The sequence below is a fragment of the Protopterus annectens genome, chromosome 4.part0 (assembly GCF_019279795.1).
Source record: "Protopterus annectens isolate FY-2018-M chromosome 4.part0, PAN1.0, whole genome shotgun sequence".
Classification (NCBI taxonomy): Eukaryota; Metazoa; Chordata; order Ceratodontiformes; family Protopteridae; genus Protopterus; species Protopterus annectens.
Genome location: NC_056733.1, coordinates 950038084 through 950062647, shown reverse-complemented (window position 1 = coordinate 950062647; position 24564 = coordinate 950038084). Strand labels below are relative to the sequence as shown.

Genomic DNA, 24564 nt, shown 5'->3' with positions numbered 1-24564 from the left:
AAGCAGTCAGTGGTTGCTTATCCCCTTATTAGGTGACAAGGTTGTTCTTCACTGCTGGCCCAATTGGTACAGACCATTGTTTCTAACTGTTGCAGAATATTTTGATCCCATTGCCTCCTTCACTCCGCCACCCCTTCAAAAGAAGGTAACAGAACTAGAGGTGCTGCATCACGTAAGGTGGAGATATTTCTGTCGTTCCACCAGACGAGAGGATTAAGACAAATTCCACCATGGCTACACACTGATCAACAGGTTGGAGCTCTTCCATTGTGAAAACAGAAACTGTGTGGGAGCGGTGGCAGTAAGAGATCAGTTTGGGTAAAATTCAGTAACTAGTCAGTCACTAGACTGCCTGGATGGCAACAGAGAAAAACAACTTTTCTACAGGAGATGGCTTCCAGTAATTTAGAGGAAACAGGAAATCACAAAGATTGTGTGTATGCTCCAGGCTTGGTTATGAGAAGGCAGTGAAGACCTGTATTAGTAAAGATGAAATCATACCATCAGAAAGAGCTGCTCCTAGCAGAATTCTGGCAGAAGAGATGAGTATAAAAAAATTGGGGCACTAGACTGTTTGTGGAAAATGACTGTTTTGCTGTACACCAAGCAAAAGAGTTAATTCTAGAATTTTGGTTCTTAAATGACTGAAAATGTCAAGGCCAGCATAGATCTAAGCAGCCTTAAGTGCCTTATCACCAAAGATACCCTCTGCATGGTATCAGTTCAGACAGCCCTTACATGCCTAGCAGGAGGGTATTGGATGTGCTGTTTCTGTTTCCGGAAATCTCACTTGACGAGGAAGTTTTTCTGCTTCAGTGTCTAAGATGGTTACTTTCAGTTCCTGGCACTTCATTTGGTCTTACCGTAGTCTGAGGTATTCACTAAATTCATGTCTTAAGTGGCAGTGCACAGATTTCCGAGATTTTTCCCTACCTGGACGACAGTCTCCTCACTGCACCTTCTTGAGGTAATCGTGATCAGTCTTGAAGAATCACTCTGAGCATTAATTATTAATCCAAAAAACACTCCATTTGCTAATTCCAGTGCCAATAAAGGATTCCCACTCGATAGTACAGGATCCTTTAATTATCTACTGATCAAACACAAGTCCACAGCACAGATTAAGTGCTTTTGTTTCCTCAAGCCAGAAACTTCATCAGAATCACGTTACTACTTCTCCATAGTCATTAAATAAAACCAACACTTTTCCTATTGGTTGTTATTAATTACATCACAGGCAGCATATCAAATTTAAACATATACAGACATTAATAAAATTGTAAAATAGTCTTTAGTGGTATATTATAAAAATATTTTAAAAAAACAGGAGAACATGGTTTAGCAAAAAGCTTTTTACATATGGAGTATTTTTATATTTTTGCATATGAAATATTTTTAATTCTACACCATAAGAGAAAAACAGGTAGAAAAACCAGGTAGACAAACAAGGCAGCAGGTCTTTTAATATCTATTTGCTCTTAGTTTTAAAGCTGGGACTAAAGAGATGTGATAGTTTTTAGTCCAGGTGGAACACAAGCATCTAACTGCAGTTGCCACATAAGTTCTCTAAATTCAAGCCTTTATTCCCAGTCACCTCACCTTTTTTGTTGCATCACCCTTTCTATTACCCAAAACTTAAAATCAGCTTGGGGCATTTTAAACGATGTCTATATAACACATTGGTGTCCTTTTTTTTCTATTAATGTCCTACATATGTTCCTAAATCCTCTGCCTCAATGTACCTCAGTGTCTTCCCCACATAAAATGAGCCACACGCTTGACAGTGGGCCATATATATCACCCCTTTTGTGTAACAATTAAAACATCCTTTGGGATAAAAAAAAAATCTTTAAGTGTTCAATATCCACTTCCCTTGGTTGTACATAAAGGGGCACTGGGTACACATCCCATATTTAAATGTGGCGGTTTTATTGCCACATTGCAAATAGCTTCCCCTTTCAAAAAGATCTTTAAGATTGGCATTTCTCTTAAATCCAAATTTTAAAGGTCTTGAGAATGCATTTATTATTATTATTATTATTATTATTATTATTATTATTATTATTATTATTATTATCAGTTGCAGCTATCTGAAGTTTTCATAGTATGCAGCTGGGCCCATTGACTTTTAAGGTGAGGTTCACCAGATGCATAGTTCAAGTGTTACGACCCATAGTTGCTGCTCTCCTCGATTCTCTCATAGTTTCAGCACATCCATGTTGTCTCATGGCAGTGGTTATTCCTGTGATTCCTCCCACCCAGATTCCTCCAAAGTTCTTCAGTTGTCCCAGAATGTGGACTCTGAGCACAAGGGCTGCATGTATCACACATGCAGATTGCAGCTGTTTTCATGGTTAGATCTCAACAGTCTTTTGACACCATTTCACCTCCCCTTGTTAGTCTCCATGGTATTCTGCCCTGAATGGAGGCATTTTAGCAGGCAAGGCAGTTGGGAGTGTGATCGTCCAGGGAACTTTGTCTTTATATCAACACAGTAGAGATGAAGGCTACTCTGGTTTCCCTTCAAACCTTCCCGGGGCTCACTGTTTGCAGGGGATTTGGGTATAAAGACTGGCATGTTACTGGTATGATGCATCAGCAGACTTACTGGGAAACAGAGTTTGGAAAATGGCGACATCTGCAGACTTTTCTAGTGGCAGTCCCCATTCTATGCAGGACAAACTGAGCAGGTACAGACTCGGAAATTGGGAGATTGGCATAATGGTTAAGGTACTTACCTTACAGACCCCAAGGTACAGGGTTTGATTCTCACACTGTTTAATTGGCTAGGCTTGATGTGGCCCATAAGGGGTAGTTAGCCTAGTATGAACCTGTGAGCTATGAACTTCAGGCCGCAGAAGGGTTTTTTCAACTGTTCTGTGGCAGGAAGGATCTTACTAAAATAGGAAGGCCCTTTTGCATCTCCAACCAACAAAGATATATGTAGCGTCTTGTTTGTTCCATCACTAGGAAAATGCCTGAGGGGAAGTGAGGCCTACTGTATTCCTGTACACATTCCCTTGTTTTGTGTGGCAAAATTTCAGTGAGGTGAAGCTTCTGAGAGACCTGGTCATATAAGCTTCTTTTTTGACCCAACAGTTCTGGTTCCCTATTTTACTGCCTCATTTGGTGGAAAAAAATGTTCCTGAGGCCATTCAAGACATTTTGTCCTACCTGTCGGGCAAGTTTCACCCTGACGTTCACTGTGAGGCGCAGAGTGTGGTTTTCCAGTTTAGTTTGTAACAACTCTGCCTTTTCCAAGAGAGTGGTTTCCATTTTTTCCTCTCTGCCAGTGAGACGAAAGTACATTGCATCAAACAGATGCATTTTCTGTTTTGGTTACATTTGAGGAGGCTAGACCGCTTTGCTGATGCTATCCATATCATGCTGGGCTACCTGACTGGGTTTTTTGATTCAGGTTAAGCTTCACTTTCCTAGTGTCCTTTTGGTTTCTGTCTACAGCTATCAGTTTGGCCTAAATGGTTTGTTCTTGGCATCATTGAAAGTTTCTAAAGACACTTGTAGGCAGCTTTCTTTTAAGGCACCTGTTTCATAAACCATTGCCTTTTTGGAATGTAAAATTTTTTTTAAAGAAATTAACACAAGATGACTTTGAACCACCTGCCTTGGTGATTTGTGTCTCTGAATACCCCTTTTGGTAGCAGTCACATCTTCCTGTAGGATTTCTGAACTTTATATCCTACCTACAGAATCCCTTACCTGATATTCCAAAGGATTGTGCCTTTTCTTTAGATTACCCATTTTCTTTTGATTAAGATGACTACCGCGTTTTGTCGTAACGAAGCCATTCGTTTGGCTTTTTCCTCATTACTAGACAGTGGGGGGAGTGCCTCTTGCACTGTCTGCATGTTCAAAGACAATTAAAATGGTATTTGGACAGGCAGCATTCCAGAATGAGTCAGAATGTGTCCAAAATTACCATGCCTTGGTGGTTTCCCACTCCATTCTTTTTATACATATACAGAGCAGACTTTGATACTACAGAAAAGTCGTAATATTTTTCTTTTTTAATACTTAAATTTTATGTCCTAGTTTTAAGAAAGATCTTCAGAGGAAGACTTGTTGGCTGGATCTGCTTTGATCAGTTGGAGCTGTCTACTAGTCGCACATAACCGGGATCCTTTTTAAAGATGTTCTCCGGTGGTCAACAATGGAATAGCCCTCTGAAGACTCTACCCAGTTTTCCCTAAACTGTTTAAAGCAACTTTTTGTGTTCAGGGAAGCAGACGTACTCTGTCTGTGTGTACGTGTAAATGTACATGATGTAGAGCAATCTCAGAGTTGGTATATGTAACTCTATGTATGCATGTACATGTAGAGAGATCTCAGAGTTGGTATATGTAATTAGGATGTTAGGGTGTAGCCCCCCACATGGGGGGTGCAGTGGGACTTGCAAAAAGTGTTTTATTTTCATTATTTTGGCTTTTGATTTTTAAGGGTCGATGTTTAGCTATTTAGTATTTGTATACATCATATGTATATGTGTATATATGTGTATTTGTATATATATATATATATATATGTGTGTGTGTGTATGTATATACACGCATGTGTGCATATATATATATATAACTTTTTTACACTTTAAAATAACATTTTTTATGGTAATCAGACTTGTCAGTGTTCAAACTGTCTGACATCGGGAGAGCTCTTTAATGGGGCAAGTATGCCAAATACCCCTGTGGGAGTTAGATTTTTAGTCATGACCTATTTGCTCTAATCCCTTAGGGAGATGCAGGACATCTGACATAAGTGCTTTTGCCACCTGCAGATTTCTTAGACCGAACTTCTTCTTCCTCACTAGCAGGGAGGGTAACAGCAGCTGAAAATTTCTTGAGCTGGTTAATTGGGAAGGCCCTGTAATCAGCCTTATGTTTCAACCTTTAACATGTTTATAAAGATTGAGCCATTGAGATTACAATGCCACTTAGCTCTTCAGAAGTAATAATATCCTTTAATAAAATGACAAGATGACACCCCACCCAACAAGTGCGGAGTTCCTCCTCAATTTAGGCAAGTTCTCAAGAGCATGCCTGTCATCACTTTCAGTAAGCAGGGGTCCTAATTGAGATGCAATCACTGACCCTCACCTTGAGCGAAGGGGATAGTTCATTTTAGTGAGTCAGCACCACCGCACTTCAGGCTGCTCGGACAGAGATTGAGACAAGGTAACTTGATCCCAGAACTGCCTGTAGAGTGAACTGTTTTTGGGTTATGGCTCGTCTAGGGTGAAAATTCACCTTCCAGTGTCTGCTTGTCCCAAGTCCGGGCTTGTGGGTAACGGCTGAAATGTTTATTGCTACTGTGACCTCTCCTCAAAGATCTCTTGTTAAGTACTTTACATAATTAACTAGTCTAGAGTTTTTGTATGTTAAGTTACCATTTGTACTGTTGATGGTGTTTATTATTTAATGTGTACTTGTGTAAAGAATATGAATAAAGTCAAACTCTTGTTCATTCCAAGGTGAATCCCCTGTTCCAGCTGTATCTTCTGGATCCTCTTCTCCCCATTCATCTGCTTCTGCTGCTCCTTCATTGGGCCAAGCAAAAGCAAGTAGCATGAGTCAAGATCGAAAAGTGCCGCCTCCTATCGGAACAGAGAGACTTGCCCGCATTCGACAAGGAGGCTCTGGTACTCCTGCCCCTTTAGGAGCCAACTTTACAGGCCCTGTTGGACATGGAGGTATTTGGTCTTTTGGAGTGAGTGCTTCAGGTAAGATGTCAGGTACGTTGAATGCTACAACATTTTGAATAGGCATCAGAATGTGTGCAACATTTTAGAGCAATATCCAAAAGTGAATGTGCACCATAATGTGGTGTATTGAACATTATTTCACGTTACAGCTTGCATGATATGTATAACTGCAATTTTTTTAGTGCAGGCATAATAATAGATCTTTTAAATAGTAAAAGACTTGTGCATGTAGTCATTCCTCTGTAAGTTGGAATCTTTAGTTGCGTTAGTGGGACCGACTTCAGTGTGAATGCTGATCATCATTTCAGTCTTGTGTTGAAGGGAATCAAGCTGATGAGGATTTATGTACATGTCTTTTCTTGTATTGTTGGAATATTATGATCTCTAAAAACCAAAGCAAAAAAAAAAAATATTTGCTGCTCTTGCTGTGAGGTTTTGCCTAGAAAGTATGTATTGTTGGAAGCTCTAAATGTCAAGGTTTCTAATCTCAGCTGTCCCTTGATATCCTCTGAGTATCAGGAGCAATTGAGACCACATACGTGCGTACACACACACACACACACTCTTGCTATGATGTCCTGTTCCAACTTGAACATATTAAACTTATTGTTGAGACTAGAGGTGCAGCTCTCATTCTAAAGTTACAGACGTGCAAGGAATGATTGGCATGCATTGGTGGCCATGCTCCACATGCATTCACAGTTACAGAAGTACAAAGAATGACTGGCATGCATTGGTGGCCGTGCTCCACATGCATCCACAGTTACAGAAGTACAAAGAATGACTGGCATGCATTGGTGGCCGTGCTCCACATGCGTCCACAGTTACAGAAGTACAAAGAATGATTGGTATGCATTGGTGGCCGTGCTCCACATGCGTCCACAGTCACAGAAGTACAAGGAATGACTTGCATGCATTGGTGGCCGTGCTCCACATGCGTCCACAGTTACAGAAGTACAAAGAATGACTGGCATGCATTGGTGGCCATGCTCCACATACGTGTGTAGTGTCTTCCACCAGACATTCCAAGGACAAGCAATCCTATGCCTACTTTATTTCCACAGATTAAATGTAGACTTTTGCAATCCCCCATATGGACAGAGTTCTATTGTTTATGTGCAGGCCAGAATCCACATTGCTGCTGCTGAGTCAGAGGCACCTGCATTCCAGAGCTTCCTTTCCCAGTGAGGAGTAGGAGTTTGTGAGATTGGGGGGGCCTCCTTATCCTACCACCTTTAGGAAAGAGGGAGTTGTTGCTCCAGACACTGTCCCCATCTTCCATGCAGCATTTAAAAGGTTCAGTAACTGTGACACCCCAACAGTATCCAGCAGCTTCAGTATTTCCCCATAGGATGTTGTCGACTCCTGTAGAACTTCAGTATCCCCTATAGGATGCTGTCAACTCCTGTAGAACTTCAGTATTCCCTATAGGATGTTGTCAACTCCTGTAGAACTTCAGTAGTCCCTATAGGATGTTGTCGACTCCTTTAGAACTTCAGTATTCCCTATAGGATGTTGTCAACTCCTGTAGAACTTCAGTATTCCCTATAGGATGTTGTCAACTCCTGTAGAACTTCAGTATTCCCTATAGGATGTTGTCGACTGCTGTAGAACTTCAGTAGTCCCTATAGGATGTTGTCGACTCCTGTAGAACTTCAGTATTCCCTATAGGATGTTGTCGACTCCTGTAGAACTTCAGTATTCCCTATAGGATGTTGTCGACTCCTGTAGAACTTCAGTATTCCCTATAGGATGTTGTCAACTCCTGTAGAACTTCAGTATTCCCTATAGGATGTTGTCGACTGCTGTAGAACTTCAGTAGTCCCTATAGGATGTTGTCGACTCCTGTAGAACTTCAGTATTCCCTATAGGATGTTGTCGACTCCTTTAGAAGTCGACAACACACACCCTATTCTCACCAATTACCTTTAACCACACCCTCCTCCTCTCTACACTATCAACCCTGACTCCAACCTCTCACTCTGATAATTGATCCTCTTCCCTCTACCAATACCTACTCCAGCAACCACACCCCTTCACCCTACCTACTCATAACTCCACACTGTCCTTCGAACTTCCACCTTTGTAATCTTATATAACACTCCTTATAAACCTATACTGAATAATTTACAACATAACACTACCAAGCAACCTTAATCAACATGCTCTTCAAACCTTCATCCATCTCAATTTTACTTATACTACTTCTTAAACTTTCGTATCTTCACTACCTCACCCAACCCTGTACCTCCTACCACACACAATGCTATCACATAACTAACCATCTTAACTCCCCTCTCACTCTTTCACACTCATCTATTTCTCCCCATCTATACCCTATAAATCATCTCCTATCCTTCTCATACAAACTATTCAGCTCTCAAAAACTCTCCACTCCCATAGCAAGCATGAACCCCTTTACTATCACAATAAAACACAATCCTTTTATCAAACTGCTAAACTACCTCACTAAACCAATCACTCATCTGATCATCACTCTCTTATCAGGTGATATCCATCCCAACCCAGGCCCCTCCACCTCCACACACAAACCTATATTATTCACTTCTTTAAACTCCCAAAGCATAGTCAACAAAGTCACAACCCTCCATGCCTGGCTCATGCACAACAAACCTGACATCCTATCTCAGAAACATGGCTAAAACCCTCTATAAAAGACTCTGAAATAGTTCCACCTAACTACTCTATCTTCAGAAAAGACAGGACCCACAAAAAAGGCGGAGTAGCTCTCCTATTTTCATCTGCCTTACTAATTACTCCTTATAACAAACCTGTTCCACAATTTAACAACTCCGAATTACTTGTAACTCTCCTACAAGTTAATAAGCATAAACACATATGTCTAGCATCCCTCTACATTCCCCCAGGAGACAATATCTCCACACTTGAAGATATCCTCTCCTGGCTCTCTAACAACATCAACAACGAAACCATTATCCTAGGAGATGTAAATATTAATTGGGCCTCCATCCAGTCTCCAACTACCCCCCTTAACATCAATCTATATAACTTTTCTCAACTAATCAACACTGTTACACACCCATCTAAAAACAGCTCTTGTGGCAGTATTCTAGATTGGATTCTAGTGTCACACCGCCACTATTTCTCAGACAGTGGTACCCTTTCCGATCCTTTAAGCGATCACATGCCCACTTTCACCTATCGACTCCCCAGTACCTTATACCGCACCCACAATTATATTTCTACCCGTAACCACAAAAACTTCAATCCAACAACCTTTATAAATTCCCTAAAAGCAGTTAACTGGAACAACCTAAGAACACTATCCTTAGAAGACGCAGTTGCTCACTTTAACTCAATATTCCTAGAAATATTAGACGCCCAAGCCCCTCTGAGGACAAAAAGAATAAAAGCTAATTCTGTCCCCTGGCTTACCAAAAACACACTATCAACCATGCGCCTTAGAGATAAAGCCTGGAGACTACATCAGAAAAACAAGACCCCCGAACATCATATTGAGAACAAAACTCTTCGAAATAAAGTAAAAAAGTCTATCATCTCTGATAAACAAAAATACTTCTTTACACTCCAAAACAATAATAAAACAAATCCTCAAAAATTTTGGAAAGGAATTTCTACCCTCCTTAATCCCAGTAAGCCACACACCCCTACCCCAGACACTAATGCCCCAGATTTAGACTTAGCTACTCAATTCAACTCCTTTTTCATTGAATCTATTAGCAAACTAACTTCCTCATTCTTCAGCCCCACCACACCACCTACAATACCCCCACCCTCTCCTACTAACATTCCACCCTACTCTACCACTCCTTCCTCACTCCCATCCACTCACTGTCTATCCTCCACCTCTCCTCCTACCCCAACTTCAACCTCTTCCCTACCATCCTCTACTTCTCTCTCTCCCCACTCAGTTTTATTTTCACTAAAACCTATACCCACTTCTACGATAAAAAAACTCCTTCAGAAATTAAAGCCATGTACTAATGCACCTGATAATATTCCCTCTCACTTTCTTAGTATAGCTGCTGAAGCAATTGCCTATCCTTTAAGCATACTAATCAACCGTTCCATCCATGAATGTACAGTGCCCCAACTCTGGAAACAAGCTTTCATCATTCCTCTGCACAAAGGTGGTAATAACTGTAACGTCAACAACTTTCGTCCCATTGCTATCCTGTCCCCCATTTCTAAACTCCTAGAAACGTGTGTCCAACTTCAACTCTTACCTCATCTCTTAGATCACAACCTTCTAACCCCCACTCAACACGGTTTTAGGCCCAATCATAGCACTATGACAGCCCTCCTTTCCTATCTTGAGATTGTCAATAAAGCACGTGACTCTGGCCAGACTGTCTCCACCCTACTACTTGACCTCTCTAAGGCCTTCAACACTATCTCACACAGCCTGCTCTTAACTAAACTTTCAAAACTGAATCTCTCCCCCTCCTCCGTGAACTGGTTCTCCAGCTATCTATCAAATAGATTCCAAGCTGTAAAATGGAAAAAGGCCACTTCCTCTTTTCTTAGCACCCCCACCGGAGTTCCACAAGGCTCCATTCTCGGTCCCCTTCTTTTCAATATATTTATAAATGATTTCTACAAAGCCATTCCTTTCTCTAGCATCATCCAATATTCAGATGATTCTACCATTATCTGCTCTGCCACATCTCCCTCTGTGCTCCAAAAGCTTACTCAAGAAGCTTTCTCAATCACTGAACATTGGATGAAAACAAACCACCTGGCTCTTAATGCCTCCAAAACTAAACTTATGGTATTTACCCCTTCAAAAAATACTCCCTTCAATTTCAATACATTCTCAATTACTAGTGAAAATAATTCATCCCTGGGACTGGAGTCTGAAACCAAGTTACTTGGTGTCCAAATTGACAACCAGCTTAATTTCAACTCATATCTACAACTAAATATAAAAAAAAAACATCAAAAAATAGGCGTGCTCTATCGCCAGAATCAGTACCTTACAAGCCCCTCTAAAATCACTCTCTTCTTCCTTTCTTATCCCCTCTCTTCTCTACGGAGCCCCTCTGCTAACCAATCTTCAGTCCTCTCTCAAAAAAAAAACTTTCCTCTTGCTATAACTAAATCGCTAAGTTCGCAAACGGTCATAGGTCCTCCACTCACCACTGTTCCTCTCTCCAAAAACTAAATTGGCATGAACTTCCTAATCATCTCAACTATACTCGGCTAACCTTAGCTCACAAGCTCATTCTCAACCCATCTCTCTGTCCCTACCTGTCTTCTGCCTTCAAAATGTATCTACCAGATAGAGTTTTAAGGTCAAATAATCAAAACCTACTAGAAGTACATAAACCAAATCGTCCACCAGGTTAAAACTTACTATCATTTAACCTTGCCCGCCTCTGGAACTCACTCCCACCATCCGTTCGCAGCACTCCCAATCACTACATGTTCAAAAAATCTCTACATATGTATCTAAGGTCCCAATGGGAATGCTCTTGCTCCCATCCCTCATAAATATATGGTATTTACATCTTATTTTCCACTCATGTTACCTGACTGTACCTTATAAAGCATATGCTCCTTATAAAATTAACTACTCTGTATGTGTATAGTATAATCACTTTCACTAGATTGTATTGAATATGTCCTGAATTTTGAATTTAATGTGTGTTGTTTTTACAATTTTTACTATTTTATTTTATTTTTTTTTTATTATCATTCTATTGATTGTACCTAGTTTGTTAGTTTCCTGGAGCTTTTCTCCCCAGGACTCCATTGAAAACGGGTTCTTTTGGCCCAATGGACCATCCTGGTAAACCAACTGCAAATAAATAAATAAATAGAACTTCTGTATTCCCTATAGGATGTTGTCGACTCCTGTAGAACTTCAATATTCCCTATAGGATGTTGTCTACTCCTGTAGAACTTCAGTATTTCCTATATAATGTTGTCTACTGCTGTAGAACTTCAGTATTCCCTATAGGATGTTGTCGACTCCTGTAGAACTTCAGTATTCCCTATAGGATGTTGTCAACTCCTGTAGAACTTCAGTATTCCCTATAGGATGTTGTCTACTGCTGTAGAACTTCAGTATTCCCTATAGGATGTTGTCTACTCCTGTAGAACTTCCGTATTTCCTGTAGGATGTTGTCGACTCCTGTAGAACTTCAGTATTCCCTATAGGATGTTGTCGACTCCTGTAGAACTTCAGTATTCCCTATAGGATGTTGTCGACTCCTGTAGAACTTCAGTATTTCCTATAGGATGTTGTCGACTCCTGTAGAACATCCGTATTTCTTATAGGATGTTGTCAACTCCTGTAGAACTTCCATATTCCCTATAGGATGTTGTCAACTCCTGTAGAACTTCTGTATTCCCTATAGGATGTTGTCGACTCCTGTAGAACTTCAGTATTCCCTATAGGATGTTGTCGACTCCTGTAGAACTTCAGTATTCCCTATAGGATGTTGTCGACTTCTGTAGAACTTCAGTATTCCCTATAGGATGTTTTACTGCCTTGTAGAACTTCAGTATTCCCTATAGGATGTTGTTGACTCCTGTAGAACTTCAGTATTTCCTGTAGGATGTTGTCGACTCCTGTAGTTTTACTGCCTTGGAACACTTAATCTTCATTATTTACATCCTTAACTGGGTTAGTATCCGTAGGCCAGCACTACTCCTGTAGTTTTACTGCCTTGGAACACTTAATCTTCGTTATTTACATCCTTAACTGGGTTAGTATCCGTAGGCCAGCAGATTTTTATCAGTGGAGTTGTCATACTGACTAGTTACCCCAGTGATCATCTTTACAGAAATTGTTCTAATCCTACTACTTCCTTTTGCCACTGTTTGCTTAAAGCCTGGGCATGTCCTGTCCATTTCAGGAGATAATCAGAAGTTCGTAAGCCTTCTGCCAGTGTTCCCCGTACAAAGATAATGTTTTTTCATTGATGCAGAGGACAGTTTGGACAGTGTCCCTCATCCCTTTTCTGAGTTCTCATGAATTACCAGAACCTTCTTGAGGCCATCTGAAAGTTGTTCTCCGTAGCCTTTTCAAAATCTTCTCAGTTGTGGTTCTTCACTTTGGCAACCTGTACAGCTGCTGCCTTCCTAACCAGTCAGTACATGTTAGTCAAATTTGGATGCTGCTGTCAAGCATCAAGTACACGTTTGCTTCCTCACTGTGTCCACTAGCAGATCTTAAGGTTGTTGAAGTTTGGTGAGTGTCCAATTTGGGGATGGAGGGTTGCATCTTTGTATGTAGATAATGTCGTGTCAGTGTCAGGTGACTGCCAGAATGTACCGATGCAGGCTGTGGTTTGATGATTTATATGGAGCTGATTTCAGTGACCATTTTTATAGGCTCTGCCTGAAGATGTAAAATACAGGAAATAATGGCTGTACAAAATACAGTGCAGAAGCATTCTTCCGCAGTCGAGCTGTGTAGGTGTAGTAGGCACAGTGATGTCTTATTCGCACTGTTTACAGTTTGGGACTTTGAGTACTTTGTTTTGCAAAAGGATATGTAATAAACCCTTGTTACTAGGATCTGTCTAGGATAGGTAGTAAGAGATTTTATCATGATGAAAGGCAATGTAGGGTTAAGTTGGGCTGAACATTTTAAGAAATGAGCGGTTGTCATTGGTGGGAAGAGGTGGATCCTCCAAGGGTACTTCATCTTGGGATGGCTAGAGTTAACTGTGTTGTGTCTGGGGAAATGGAGTAGTCTGTTGTTTATTATTTTGAAAACACTTTCAGAATGCATCTTTAATAGGTCTTATTTAAGTTGAAGTCAGAATTGTGAGAGTGAGTTGATAGAGTGGAGTTTGTTGTGAGGCATTGGATTTGGTGAAAAATAATTGAGAGAGCTTGTTCTGAACATTGTAGTCTGTTTTTGAGGGTTGGAAGAGAGAATGTGGTTATTAGTCTGTGAATTGTTATTGGAATTGTCCTCTGAACTAGCCCACTGGCATGATCAGCAACAAATGTTCTGGTTCCCTGCCATGAGAGGGGAGCAGCTACCACATGTGGTGGACTTTATGTACACTGGGGTCTTGTTCATAAATTAAGGTACAACAGATCAACAGATTGACTGCCATGTTGGTGCAATGGTGGCAGTATTTGTAGCGATTTTGCCAGACTGCAGTAAACAAGTGTAACATTTTCAATTTTAGTTGTCAAACCTTATCCCCCCCCCCCCCATTAGCTGTGAGTAGTCACTAAAACGGTCAGATCACAGACGCAAGTGGTGGAAATTAGGTTTCTTTGCAGGGGTGTTGGAATTGCTGTCCATGATAGCAAGAAAGTTAACAATCCAGGAAAACTGTGTGTAAATTGGTTGAGAAGAAGCCATTGCAGATAGTTTAGGCACAAAGTAAAGGTGTCTACTGGGTAAGTACCTTGAACACAGCACACTAGGAGAAACCCCAGGGCATGTTGAAAACATTTACATGTCTCAGTTTGGGAAAATCTGGTAATTCCACATGGTGGGATGAGAGACTTTGCTGGAGATAATGAAGGTCTCGTCTGCCCTGCCCTGCTAAGCTTGCGTACTACAGCAGCACTTACAGGACAAGTCGTTTAGCAGATGTATGATCGATGATAGAGTTTTTATGGATTTAAATATGGGTCATTTCATTTGGAACAAAGAGTTTGATTTGGTCCAACTTCAAGGACCCTCCTTTTTTAGTCCCATGACCCTGTTCATTATTTGCACCAGTAAGAATTTAACCTCTTTTCAGGACGATTGCACGCTTGGTCGTGCCATGGTGTGTAATGCATTGACTGACTGCTGCCGTTTTTCCCATTGTGCCTTTTCTGTAGCTCACAATTTGGCTCTTGATCCTTGTTGTGAGTAAAGTTTCAGCATTTAAATTTTTTTTGTAAGTACAACTGTGGCCATTGCATTTCAATACATGTTCCTACTTTGCTTCTTCCATCTGGTTATTGTGGGACACGTTTCTGTACACAAAAACTAGTAGAAGAGTTCTGTGCATATCTGGGTTTAGATTCCTGTTTCACTACAGGAAGTAGTATTTGAATAATTAGTAGAGGCCTGTCCCTCACAGGAGGCACTGCCATCCAGTTGTCTCAGGCACTGAGGTCTTTAGCTAAGTGAAGACTTTTTATTTAGTTTATTTACTCATAGCTGGCTAGGTTGGTCCCACTGGGCCAGTTGCGTTTTTGAAGTGTGCAGTGGGATCTTTTACAGCCACCTGACCTACTGCCAGCTCAGCTGATGAGACCTGTTTCTGCTGTGAAAGACAGCACAGACTAGAGTGCAGCATCCCCCGTGTGCTGCACTGCAGTGTAAGTGTTGGTTAATCCAAGTACCGGATGTGGGACTACAACCTGCAGCCTTCCAGTCTTACTGGCACCAGAGGTGAGTGTGTGATATCTGTTGAGCCATGGACACTACTTGAGTTCTTGTGTACCGCAAATTGCGATGGTGGCTTGGGGGGAGCATCACAGACAAGTATGAGGGTGTGCCTGAGGATGCTAGTGCTGACCCCTTTTCCTGTTCAGTAGGTCATGAGCTGCATCAGTCTGGCTTGATCTTTCCTGTTCACTAGGCCATGATCTGCAGGTCAGTAGGCCATGATCTGCATCAGTCTGGCTTGATCTCACATACCAGTCTGTATGAGGATGCTAGTGCTGACCCCTGTTCCTGTTCAGTAGGCCGTGATCTGCGTCAGTCTGGCTTGATCTTGCATACCAGTCCGTATGAGGATGCTAGTGCTGATCCCTGTTCCTGTTCAGTAGGCCGTGATCTGCGTAAGTCTGGCTTGATCTCACATACCGGTCTGTATGAGGTAGCCAGTGCTTCTTCCTGTTCCTGGTCAGTAGTCTGAATTGGGGAAATCTTTCTTAATCGCGTATACCAGTCCTTAAAGTAACTGGATCTTGAATTAGCAGATCTGTGGACTAATTCGGGCTGTATTCCTCTACACCACTAGCTCAGGCTTGACTGTCAAATCTACATTTTTTTCCTTTTTTTTCACGTTAACGGTTGGTTGTGTCTAGGGGAGAGGAGGCAGGTACAGTGGATGAACAAACTAGAGTAATTTACTGATTTTTGGAGTATGTTAGTTGTAGATGTATGGTGACTCTAATGTGGGACCTTCCTTCCCCAAAAAGAGAGCATGATTGTAGCAGTAGGACTCCTCTAGTACGGGTGATTATAGCAGTAGGACTCCTCTAGTACGGGTGATTGTAGCAGTAGGACTCCTCTAGTACGGGTGATTGTAGCAGTAGGACTCCTCTAGTACGGGTGATTGTAGCAGTAGGACTCCTCTAGTACGGGTGATTGTAGCAGTAGGACTCCTCTACTATGGGTGCTGATGTAGATCAATTGATACAGTGAAAGCATGTTTTGTATTTCAAGATTAAGTCAATGTGTTTGAGTTGTTGGGCATGTATTTGTTTTGTGTTAACATATTTATTAAAGCATGATGTAACATGGGTGCGCATACATTAATAAAATCAAACCATACTAGCTCCCGTTATTTACAAAGTCTTTTTAACAATTTTCGTTCACCCAGTGTTCCCTGAATTACTTAATTCCTGCAGTCTCTTGAACTTCAGTCCTTTTGAGCATGATTCTGCATGTGTTTGCCCCCCCCCCCATGACATTTATTTCTATGTAATTTGCTCGCTCTCTTTTCTAAACATCACGTCTCCATTTTTTTATTTCCTTTACAGTATTCAGTACTTCAGTTACACAAGGTTTTAATTTTTTTGCCTTTTCTTGAAATTAGTTTTTCTTTTAACAAAATGTCTCATCTTTTAGAAGGATGCTTTCAAATGTGGTCCCACACACACATTTAATGGTCACTAGAGATTCACTTATTTTATTGTGGGGACTTCATGTGCACCATTGAGTTAAATGTATGTATTGGTAACAGTCACTGCTGCAGTAGTAGTTATTTTCCGTAGGATTTACTGAAGGCTGATGTCCACTTCCATTTCGGCTGCCAGAGCTTTTACAGACACACCACCATCACTCCACCTTTGTATTTAAGCAGTCTGTCATTGGTTTAATTTCCATCTGGTCCCTTTGATTTATTGAGAACAGTAAACTTCCAGTTTCGGAATCTTTTTACTACTCTGTTGTGTTTATGACCAAGTTAGTTGTTTTGGACTGTATGTTTAAATTTGGCGCATTTCTTTCACTAATTTTTGGAGGTCAGTGACATCAAAAAAAGAATTTAAAGACGTGCACGGAGAAGGTATATTCTACCAAAGAACTTCATATGCAGTGCCTTTTTTGCCATGGGAAAGGGCACCAACTTTAACATGTGAACCCTGCAGAATTCAAAACGACTGAGCATGGAATGTTGAGGTCCTCCCAAGTGCAAAAGAAAACTTGTAGGCCTTGGTATAGGCAAGAAGACAAGCAGGTGAGCCTTCTGCTTCCGGCCTGCTACAGAAAGACCAGGAAGATTGAAGTGATCACAATATTTGTTGGAAGTCTGAGCAGTTTTGCTGTGGACACCCTTGTTTTAGTCTTGCAGAGGTCTGGTGACCCAGCCCCATGACGGTCTGAAGTTGAATTCCTGTCTGTCATGACCTCTCTGGAGGCTGGCTGTTGGAGTTGTATCCTGCTTGCAGCTTAGCATGTCTCTGAAGATGTCATGTGACTGTGAAGGACATTTTCCCCTCAAGAATCTTATCCATCCAGAGTTAAGTGTGTCTGCAGATATTCTGATGACTGTAATAGAGATGCCAGAAGGTGTCCCAGAATGTTTTGGGGATCTCTGGTAACTGAAGTAATTTGTCCTGTTGAAAGAGTAGGCCTGAGCCCAACAGAGTCTATACATTTACTGATAACGTCATTGCCATTCGATTACAAGTTGCAGAGGGGGTGTGGTGCTTCCTGACTGAGGATAAACTCTCAGCCCATGCAACCGTCCAGTTAAAAAAGTCTGTCCACTAGTTGATTCGTCATAGTTGGACCTTGATGGAGAGAGGCCTTGGCAGTCCTCCCCAAATTATGCACCTTCAACATGAACTGGAAATTTCTCCCTGCTCTAGATATTTTGGGTTAGAACCATTGGAGAAGTATGCATAGTGGCATGAAGCATTATGGCAGTGTTAATGTCAAAATTGCCCAAAGCAATAAAGCCTGAAATGTGACTCAGGCGACACCAGTTAGACTGATAGTCTGGGTGCTGGAGAAGTAGACAAAGGAAGGGTTTGAGAGAGGTGGTCTCGTCACTGCAATGCCAGGGTCTGTTATGAGCAGCTGAACTGCATCAGAATGGGGAGGTGAGGAAATAGTATGAGTGGCTTTGCCAAACTAATAGACAGCTTCTGCTGCACTTTTGAATGAGCGGCTTTGCCAAACTAATAAAGACAGCTTCACCTGCACTTTTGTATAGAAGTGAGTGTTCATGGTGAGGTGATTGGCCAACTGTGTAGCCCAGAGAAGAAATAGAAATGTATCTGTCCATCCTGAAACAGTCAAATTTCTTGTGTCTAGGATGGAATGTTCTGACCCTTGGCACAGAGGGATACACAAAACAGGATATAAAAGGTCTGGATGATCAGACCACAGTTATTGCACTGCTCCTGTAGTCATTTGTTACCACCTGGGGTTGGTCTATGAGCCAACAAAGCAGTAATGACTGGGACAGGCTGCACCATGTCACTGGTTGTTGCACTTGTTGGTCAGTGTGCAGCCATATTGGAAGTCTTAGAAATGCTCTGGTTTTGTTTATGCATATACGAGTGTGCACACACAAAGCTAGATGACTGTCATTGTCTGTGTTCAGTACCCACTTTATTCAGTAAAGGGGCACAGAAATCTGGAGCCTGTCTTTCCATCTTTGAGTACACAAACCTAGAAACAGTATTGAGCATCATCTACTTCTTGTATGTTTGGGCTGTAGGAGTATATTGGTCCCCCTCTGAAAAAAAATACTGTTCCTGTCCATCACTCATTCTTTTCACATCACTACATCTCCCTATCAGGGGAGCACCATTCTCCCCTGGAAGTTGCCTTGCAACATCTTGCTGTTAGTGAGTAGGTGGCAAAAGTGGAGAGAGAGCAGTTTTGCAGACAACTGCATAGAATGTTCACTGTCCTCCCCTGCTGTCCTGTGTATTCACACCACCACTCCCTGATGCTTGCTTGACACAGGTACTGTGGACATCTTGGTGGACATGAAACTCTTCTTTTGACTGCTGTATGCCCTGCCTTTGCTAGGGGTCAGTTGCACAGCAGGCTGGGCTACCTCCTCTTCCACTGGATGGGTAAGCTGGAGTGACTGCTGACTCCTACCCCCTCCTCATAGGCTTCTCCGGCTAGTTATAGGGGTCAAAATCAGGCTTTCCTTAACAGAGAAACCAGGCAGGGGTGCCCCCTTTCCCCTTTGTTGTTTGCATTATATTTAGAGCTATTGGCAAAGAAAATAAGGTAGGAAGTAGAGAGATGGTGGAACCAAGAACCCAAGAATATAAATATAAGTATGAGTAGAGAGACTTGTAGGCTGCAGAATAAAATATTTGAAATTTAATCCAAAACACAAAATTAGGCAAGCGCTTTCGAGGCAGTCCTCCTCATCAGGCCTTAATATACAAATTAGCACACAAGGTTTAAATAAAACCAACAACCAATAAAAAAATTTTTAAAAATCAGTGAAGCAACCCTCTCTTTTTCAAGAGCAGTTTTAAGGGCACAGCACTGTTAAGGCCTGGTGAGAAGTATGCCTTAAAGTCCACTATCCACCTTAATTAAGCATATTCAGTTTCATTGTTAATGTCACCTTCTCTAAAACTCAAATTCATTTTTTACAAAACCAGAAATGTAAAATTGTGCTGGTCTCCACAATCTAAAACATGCTTGGCTAGTGCATTAGTAAGCGTGCTGTTCCTAATGCCATTAATATGTCCCATTACCCTTTCCTTTAAAGTTCTGTTGGGTTTACCCATGTAGAATGCACTACAGATATTACACTTGGCAAAATACACAATCTGCATAAAATAAAAACTACAGGCTTCTGATGCACAGGGTGTAAAATCATGCAAGTAGACCAAATACTATTACAAATTCTGCAATTTCTACAAGAAGTCCCTCTACACTGAGAGACAAACCTGTCACATATTTTCTTCTGTTTGTAACAAAGTTTCTTTTTCAAATTCTTGCTGTTTTTGAAACTAAAACTGGGTGTAGAACCAACAGCACGACTGATTTCAGAGTCAGTAAGGAGAATGGGCCAGTTCTTTTTAATGATGTCACATGTCTTGTTGACAATATTAGAAAAAGTAAGACATAGCCTATTCACAGATGTTGAGGAGATCTGCCTTTCCGGGAGTGCATTCACTAGATGCTCATCTGAATAGTAGTGTTTGGTTTTGTAACTTTCATATAAATCTTCCACTATTGCTCTGTCAATATCAGACTACTTGTATCCTCTCTCAACAAACTCTAGTGAGACGACGACTCATGGCTTCCATTAATTCTTCCCTGTCTGTATGTAATCTCTTGCAGCGCAAGACTTTGTTCTTAACTATATTCTTAGTAATGTGTGTCTAGGATGCATACTGGAGCGGTGAAGAATGTTGTTCTTCCTACAATCCTTCCTATGTATTCTGGTCAAGATATTACCTAACATATTTTTACTCAAAGTTACATCCAGAAAGCTGATTTCACCTTTGGAGTGACTAAGGGAGAAGGATAGGTACCCAACTGTGTTATCAAGGAACCTAACATATGTATCTAATTGTGTCTCATCACCATGCCAAGCAAAGAAGATATCATTCACGTGAAAGTTTTTGAAGTAAATCCTGAAATCTTTTTTCCAGTCCCACATATTACCCACCCCCACCCATAACTGCTGACATGTATAACATGAGTATATTTTGACATTCCCTCACACCTTAATTTAATCTGCTGGCTAGCAGTAAGTATTCTTCTTCACACCTGCTGTACTGCCTGGCTGTAAGTATTCTTCCACACACCTGTTGTACTGCCTGGCAGTAAGCAGGTACTCTTCCTCGCTCCCGTAGGTTGGGAAGCAAATCAGCTTTGTTTTTTTTAACTTGTCATGGGTAGTAAGCCTCAGTAGAAATACCACACTTGTGTCCTTCACACCACTGCCACCCAAACTCTACCACTGTCAGTTTACCGAGCTGCAGAAGCTGATAGTTCAGTGACAAACCTAAATTTACAATCTGCACCCTTGATACCAAAGTGGCAGCCTGCAGGTCATTGATGTTATTGATAATGACTGTACTCCATGTTGTCTCCTGGTGTTGGAGATGACTGTACTCCATGTTGTCTCCTGATGGATATGATGACTGTACTCCACGTCGTCTCCTGATGTTGGAGGTGACGACTGTACTCCACGTTGTCTTCTGATGTTGGAGGTGACGACTGTACTCCATGTTGTCTCCTGATATTGGAGATGACGACTGTACTCCATGTTGGCGATAATGACTGTACTCCATGTTGTCTCCTGATGTTGGAGGTGATGACTGTACTCCACGTTGTCTTCTGATGTTGCAGGTGACTGTACTCCATGTTGTCTCCTGATATTGGAGGTGACGACTGTACTCCATGTTGTTTCCTGATGTTGGCGATAATGACTGTACTCCATGTTGTCTCCTGATGTTGGAGATGACTGTACTCCATGTTGGCTCCTGATGTTGGAGATGACTGTACTCCATGTTGGCTCCTAATGTTGGAGATGACTGTACTCCATGTTGTCTCGTGATGACGATAATGACTGTACTACGTATTGTCTCCATTGTTACCAGTTACTACACTTATTTTTTATTTCACATTTGTTAACCGGGTTGGTCCAACTGAGCACAAGCCCATTTTCAATGTAGATCCAAGGAGAAAAGCTCCAACAGTAATACTTCACATAATTACACAGCTTAGAGTATTAATTAGATTACAAAGTGTAGAAAAAAAAGAAAATACAGCATAATTGTTAGCATATACAGAGACGATATATAAGTACATAGAATGACATATAATTTGAGAACAGTTGCAGTCAGGAGTATGACATTTGCAGTTAGGAATTGTTGACATTAAGTATATTTCAACCACAAACCCTGTTTTACACCGAGCCATTACGCACGCAAGCACGTCATTGTTAGGATTGCCTGTGCAGCTCTTGTAAGATTAAAGCTTTGTATGACCCAGCATATGATGTGCATATATGACTCTGTATGTTCTGATTTGATGCTGTGGTAGTTATGTTGAATGTTGGTCACAAGACGCACAAGCTTCTGTGAAGGCAGAGTTTGAAGGAGATTGTCAGTGATATTTCCAGTAGGCCAGTAGTGATTTGTACACTAACAGAATGAGAGGGTGGCTTCTTACTAGCAAGTTTTGAAAATGGGGCAGGATGTTAGTTGTCTCTGAGTTTGTCGGGTCAGTATAGCAAACGCATTGCTTGTTCTACCCATAATTTTATATGATCGATGATGCAATATCTGAATACATCTGTACTTCAGACACAGAATGTTATGAGCTGTTAAGAGCTGTCCTGCTAAAGCTGCAGTCCTTGGAAATTCTTTCTTAAAATCCTGAAAGCTGCTTGTAGTTTTTTGTTTCCTGACAAAGTGGATCTTGCTCAGCAAGTCCAGTTTTCAAGAGGGACCATTGTCCTGGGGGTGCAAAAATCCTGTAAATTAGCACTCAATGTGAGTGTTACACAAATCGACAATACAAACGATTAACTTGCAGTACATTACTGCAACATACTTTCATAGTAATGACATTTCAGAATCTAAACAATGCAGGTAAATGAACATCTTTGGTCTTCTTAGTTTGATTCAATATAAAATAATCCAGTTGTCAGGATTTGCAGTAAGAATGTATAAGTATTACAGTGTAAATGTTATATGTACTAGCAGTTTGCTGGGAATTAAGAATGGTGTGTGAGAAGTAGGGAGAGTAAGGGGGTTTGAAATGGTTTTAGTTACCAGTTTGCAATGAGGGAAGGCTAGTTGGTTCATAAGTTTATATCTAATTACTTGGCCAGCTGCCCCTGTGGGCAAGGGTGAGAATCAAATTCTGTACCTTGTGTCTGGGAGGTAAACACCTTTACTATTTTACCAACCCCAACCCCCACAAAGTAGGCTTTAAAGACCCAACTAATCTTAAATGAGGTAACTGCGGTGGAGCACCATGGCAGGTGATGTGCACTGTACCGTGAGTCCATGTCTTTAAAGGAGTACAGCAGGTTTCTCTAATGTATTCCTCAACTTCATGGCCCTTTTCCTCCCTATTTACATTGTCCTCTGTAAAGCAACAACAATAAAGCATTTACAATTTTTATAATTCCCCTTACTTCTGTAACAGAAGCCTATCTTCTCATACTGTGATGGTTTCACTTACAAAATGATTTTCTCACGTTTGAATAAAGTTTGCTGGAGTCCCCCAATTACTGTCATTGAGGCCAGGCAGTGCAGATACTTTTTTTTTTTAATCAGTTCTCTCCCCTAGAGAGACATCACCACAGCCGTCATCTGATTCTAACTAAAATAATAAGACCCACCCATTCTGTGATGTCATGGCTCCCTTGTCCTTCCTCCAGCCTGAGTGCTGTTCATTTTATTCAGTAGTAGTGTAGTAACACCGATGTTTGGAAACACAAATTTGGTATGCATACTTGTACATTCTGCATGGCAAATGATGCTTGGATGGTGTATCGCTTGCATACTTCTCTGTTGTATTTGCACCAGATACTGCTAGTGTGTAGTGTGGGAATAGAAAGATTACAACATTACCCTGGTATCAGAGGTGGCAGTGCAACATATTCATAGTGGCGTAACATGAGAGTAGCTCTAAGCAAGCACCATGTGAAACCTGAACAAGCACCTAGAATTATTCAGTGCAGCTTCCACACCTTAAGTCTGAAAATGAATTCACATACTCACATGAACAGGAGTAGCTGCATATTGATGGCTAAAGGTGTATGGGCATGTCGGGTGATTACTACACTGCAAAACTGGTATGTAATGGTAGAGATATTTGGAAGGCATGAGCAAACACACCAGTATATTAAAGCCATTGCACCAATTGAACTGGAGGCTGGCAAATAGATTTAGTAGGGATTTTGTCCATGCACAAATATTTCAACAGTGATTCTTTGCAGTGGCATCCATTATCTGATTCAAGGTAAGTTAACTTTGATGTCCTTTATTTAAAAAAAAAAAACAATAAATTTACTTTGTTATAAGTGACTTCTGGACACAAGAAAAAGGAAGGGGAAATATAGCAATGTGGTTTGTATGTACAAAGACAAATCCAGGGGTTAGAGTAGCTGGCGCCATGTCAGACTCCAAGCCGGTCACAAGTGGTGTCCCACAGGGCTCGGTCCTTGGCCCCCTGTTCGGCATCTACTTCTCAGAAGTACAGGCTAACATAGGAGGACTATAGCTGACAAAGTTTGCAGATGACTGCAAACTGGGAGCCATAGTGGAAAGTACATCGGACATAGATATCCTTCAGAGGGGTCTCACGGAAACTGATAGCTGGTGCCAGAGCCATGGCCTGAAGTTAAATGCCAAAAAATGTAGTCATACCCTTCGGGAAAAACAAGGTAACCCCAAGCTACCATATAGGTGGCAATCCAATAAGCACAGAAGAGGTTATCAGGGACCTGGGGACCCAGGTTGACAGTGGCCTTTCTTTTGACACTCGCATTGCTAAAGTGGTTAGAAAAACCTTCTACATTGCCCACCTGATCATGAAGGGATTCACATCCAGATCAAGTGAGGTAATTGTTCCCCTGTACTCTTCACTTATCAGACGAATGATCGAGTACAATGCCCCATTCGGAATGTATCTCACCCGACACCTGCAGCAATTGGAGAGACCCCAAAAGTTCCTCACCAAAAGGATAAAG

General features: G+C 41.3%; 1 protein-coding gene across 1 annotated transcript in view; it reads left to right on the top strand.

The window, feature by feature from the left end:
• The window catches only part of LOC122799695 (ankyrin repeat and KH domain-containing protein 1-like), a gene marked incomplete in the record, with an annotated part of 3928199 nt that overhangs the window by 3773712 nt on the left and 129923 nt on the right, over window positions 1-24564 (top strand). Inside the window, 1 exon segment of the mRNA XM_044068930.1 lies at window positions 5486-5734. Within this exon segment, the coding sequence (XP_043924865.1) occupies window positions 5486-5734 (249 nt within the window).